The sequence below is a fragment of the Gavialis gangeticus genome, unplaced genomic scaffold (genome assembly GCF_001723915.1).
Source record: "Gavialis gangeticus isolate Ggan-Ray unplaced genomic scaffold, GavGan_comp1, whole genome shotgun sequence".
Classification (NCBI taxonomy): Eukaryota; Metazoa; Chordata; order Crocodylia; family Gavialidae; genus Gavialis; species Gavialis gangeticus.
This window is the reverse complement of record NW_017729025.1, coordinates 38,220,418-38,222,779: the sequence shown is the minus strand read 5'-3', so window position 1 is coordinate 38,222,779 and position 2,362 is coordinate 38,220,418. Positions and strand designations below refer to the sequence as shown.

Sequence of the window (2,362 nt, the reverse complement as noted above, 5' to 3'; positions counted from 1 at the left end):
CCCAATAAAAAAAATTCACAAGTTCTCTGACAAAAACCTTCCAAATCAGTGATTAAAGTTAAAGCCCCCCTCCTCCCCCCCGCTGATGCCCGTCATTCTCTCCCCACAGCTCCTTGGCTTCGCTGGTGCCACTCACTACCCTGTTCCCTACAGCCGCTGGCCCTGCTGGTGCCTCCACAACCTCTCAGCCCCGCTGGTCTCTAGCCCACAGCTCCTGCTCCCCCAGCTCTGCTGGAGGCAGATCCCAGCTGCCAGGACTATGGGGCCAGGGACCTGGGTCCACAGCCCCCTGTCTCAGCCAGGAGGCAGCAGCTGCTGCAGCAGAGCAGAGCCCAGCTCCCAGTCTGCTGCAGGCTCGGGGGGGAGGGGGGGCTGCTTCCCACTACAATGCACACTTCTGGGGGGCAGAGGGAACCCGTGCCCCTCCACATCTTTGCACGGGATGAAAACTATATGTTGCCCATTGCAGGCTTCTGCCCTGCTGCCCTCCCCTGATGCCTCCACAGCCATATGCGCGACCCAATGCTGCAAAGAACACCAGGGCTGCACGGGAAGCTGCCTGCCTCTGCAAACTCCGCACTACCCTGGCAAGGCATCCCTTCCCTGCGTGGCTGAAGCGGGGGTGGCAGCATGGGGCTGCTCACAGGGAACATGGGCAGCACAGAGGTTGCAGTGGCAGACAGTTTCCTCTGTGGCTCTGCTGTTCCCTGCAGCACCGGGTAGCACACGCTGGGCTGCAGAAGCCTGAGGGACAGCAGCAGGGCAGGGAGCACAAGCCTGAAGTGGGCAACCCACACCCCGCACACAGATCTGGAGAGCACAGGTCCCCCTTACTCCCCTTGGAGTGCGTGCTGTCATGGGAAACAGCCCCCCTACTTGAGCCTGCAGCCTGCCCCACCCCCACCCCACGCACAGAGCTGAGGAGCACGGGTTCCCCCCTGCCCCACCCCTGGGAATGCACACAGCAGCGAAGAGCCACCGCTATTTAGGCCCAGATCCACTAAAAGCTGTAGGGTTGTCAGCAACAAGCTGCTGAAACCATTTTTAGGTTATTAATAAAAGGTTTTTAATTAAATAATTTTAATTAAATAATAAAATGGCCAAAGTGCACCTGAAGTTATTTAAAATAATAGAAATAAAGTTTGTTTTATGCTCCATAAGGCTTTTAGTATTTTGCAGGTTTGGCTCCACATAATTCAATACTCTATTTAGAGGATGGAACCAGGATCTAAATAGAGGATCACTAGTTTAAAGAAAGACTAGTGAACCTGCGCATCGCTGAGGAAGATCAAGTTGATTTTTTAAATTTTTATAACCTTTTGTCATAAGCATCATCTTTCTCTTTATGGTTTATGCATCATTGCAACATCGAATCTTGAGCGAAGCATTTACTGAATGGCCCTTCATCATTATATCACTATGAATTGTGCATAGGCCAACAGATCTGGCCTCCGGAATAAGAGATTTAATTCATATAGATAAGATGCATATTAAATTCACAGACTATTTATTACAAGCATCAAAATACTGTCTTCCCACTTTTTTCTGCATCTACAAATACAGAAGAAAGAATATTCTACAGAATAAAGTTTTGGAGGTTTAGGGCCAGCTTTCCTTGTTTCAGACTAAAAACCCAAATTGTTTGGTATTTTTAATCGAAAAGACAAAGACATTATATTACACAAATAAACCTAACCTATATCTATTTTTATACACATATTTATATATATTTTCCATACTTGAAAGAAAGATACAGACATATTCCAACATACCTCTTTTTGTTGTAGCTGATTTCGGTACTCTATGGATAACTGTTTTATCTGAAGTTCTGCCGCTTCATGTTTTTCTTCCAAATCACTACAGACTTTTTTCAGTCTCTCATTCTAGAAAAATTAAAAATGACAATTAACAAATCTTATGTGCCTAAGGAATAATCTGATCGGGCAAAAGTTTAATAACCGAGCATTAAAGGTTCTCCATGTTGTCCTACTTTGCTCTTTCAGACTTGGAAACCTGTACACACCGTTACACTGTTGAGGATGACAGGCTGGAATTAGACCTTCAAAATTAGTTTTGATCTGAGGTAACAGTCACTTACACACCCATGTATCAGGTCATTACCAACCAGAAAGATGCTGAAACTTACGAGGACTCCAGGCTTGAAAACATCTCAAAGCTGAAGGTTACCGTTAAATTTCAAGACTCCACTGACTAAGAAGAATAAAGTGGGGGTGCACTGATAAAGATTCTGGGGGCTGATACTGACAGCCAGTTTTAAAGGAGGCATATCAGCCAATATTGATCCGATTTCCAATACAACTGCATGTACAAGTCTGTTGTGGTGGAAGGGGAGGGAGCAGGG

General features: G+C 46.4%; 1 protein-coding gene across 1 annotated transcript in view; it reads right to left on the bottom strand.

Moving 5' to 3' along the window:
- The window catches only part of TRIP11 (thyroid hormone receptor interactor 11), a 64,482-nt gene that overhangs the window by 49,638 nt on the left and 12,482 nt on the right, over positions 1–2,362 (bottom strand). The window contains exon 3 of the mRNA XM_019518653.1: positions 1,773–1,883. Within this exon, the coding sequence (XP_019374198.1) occupies positions 1,773–1,883 (111 nt within the window). The remainder of the gene's footprint in view (positions 1–1,772; positions 1,884–2,362) is intronic.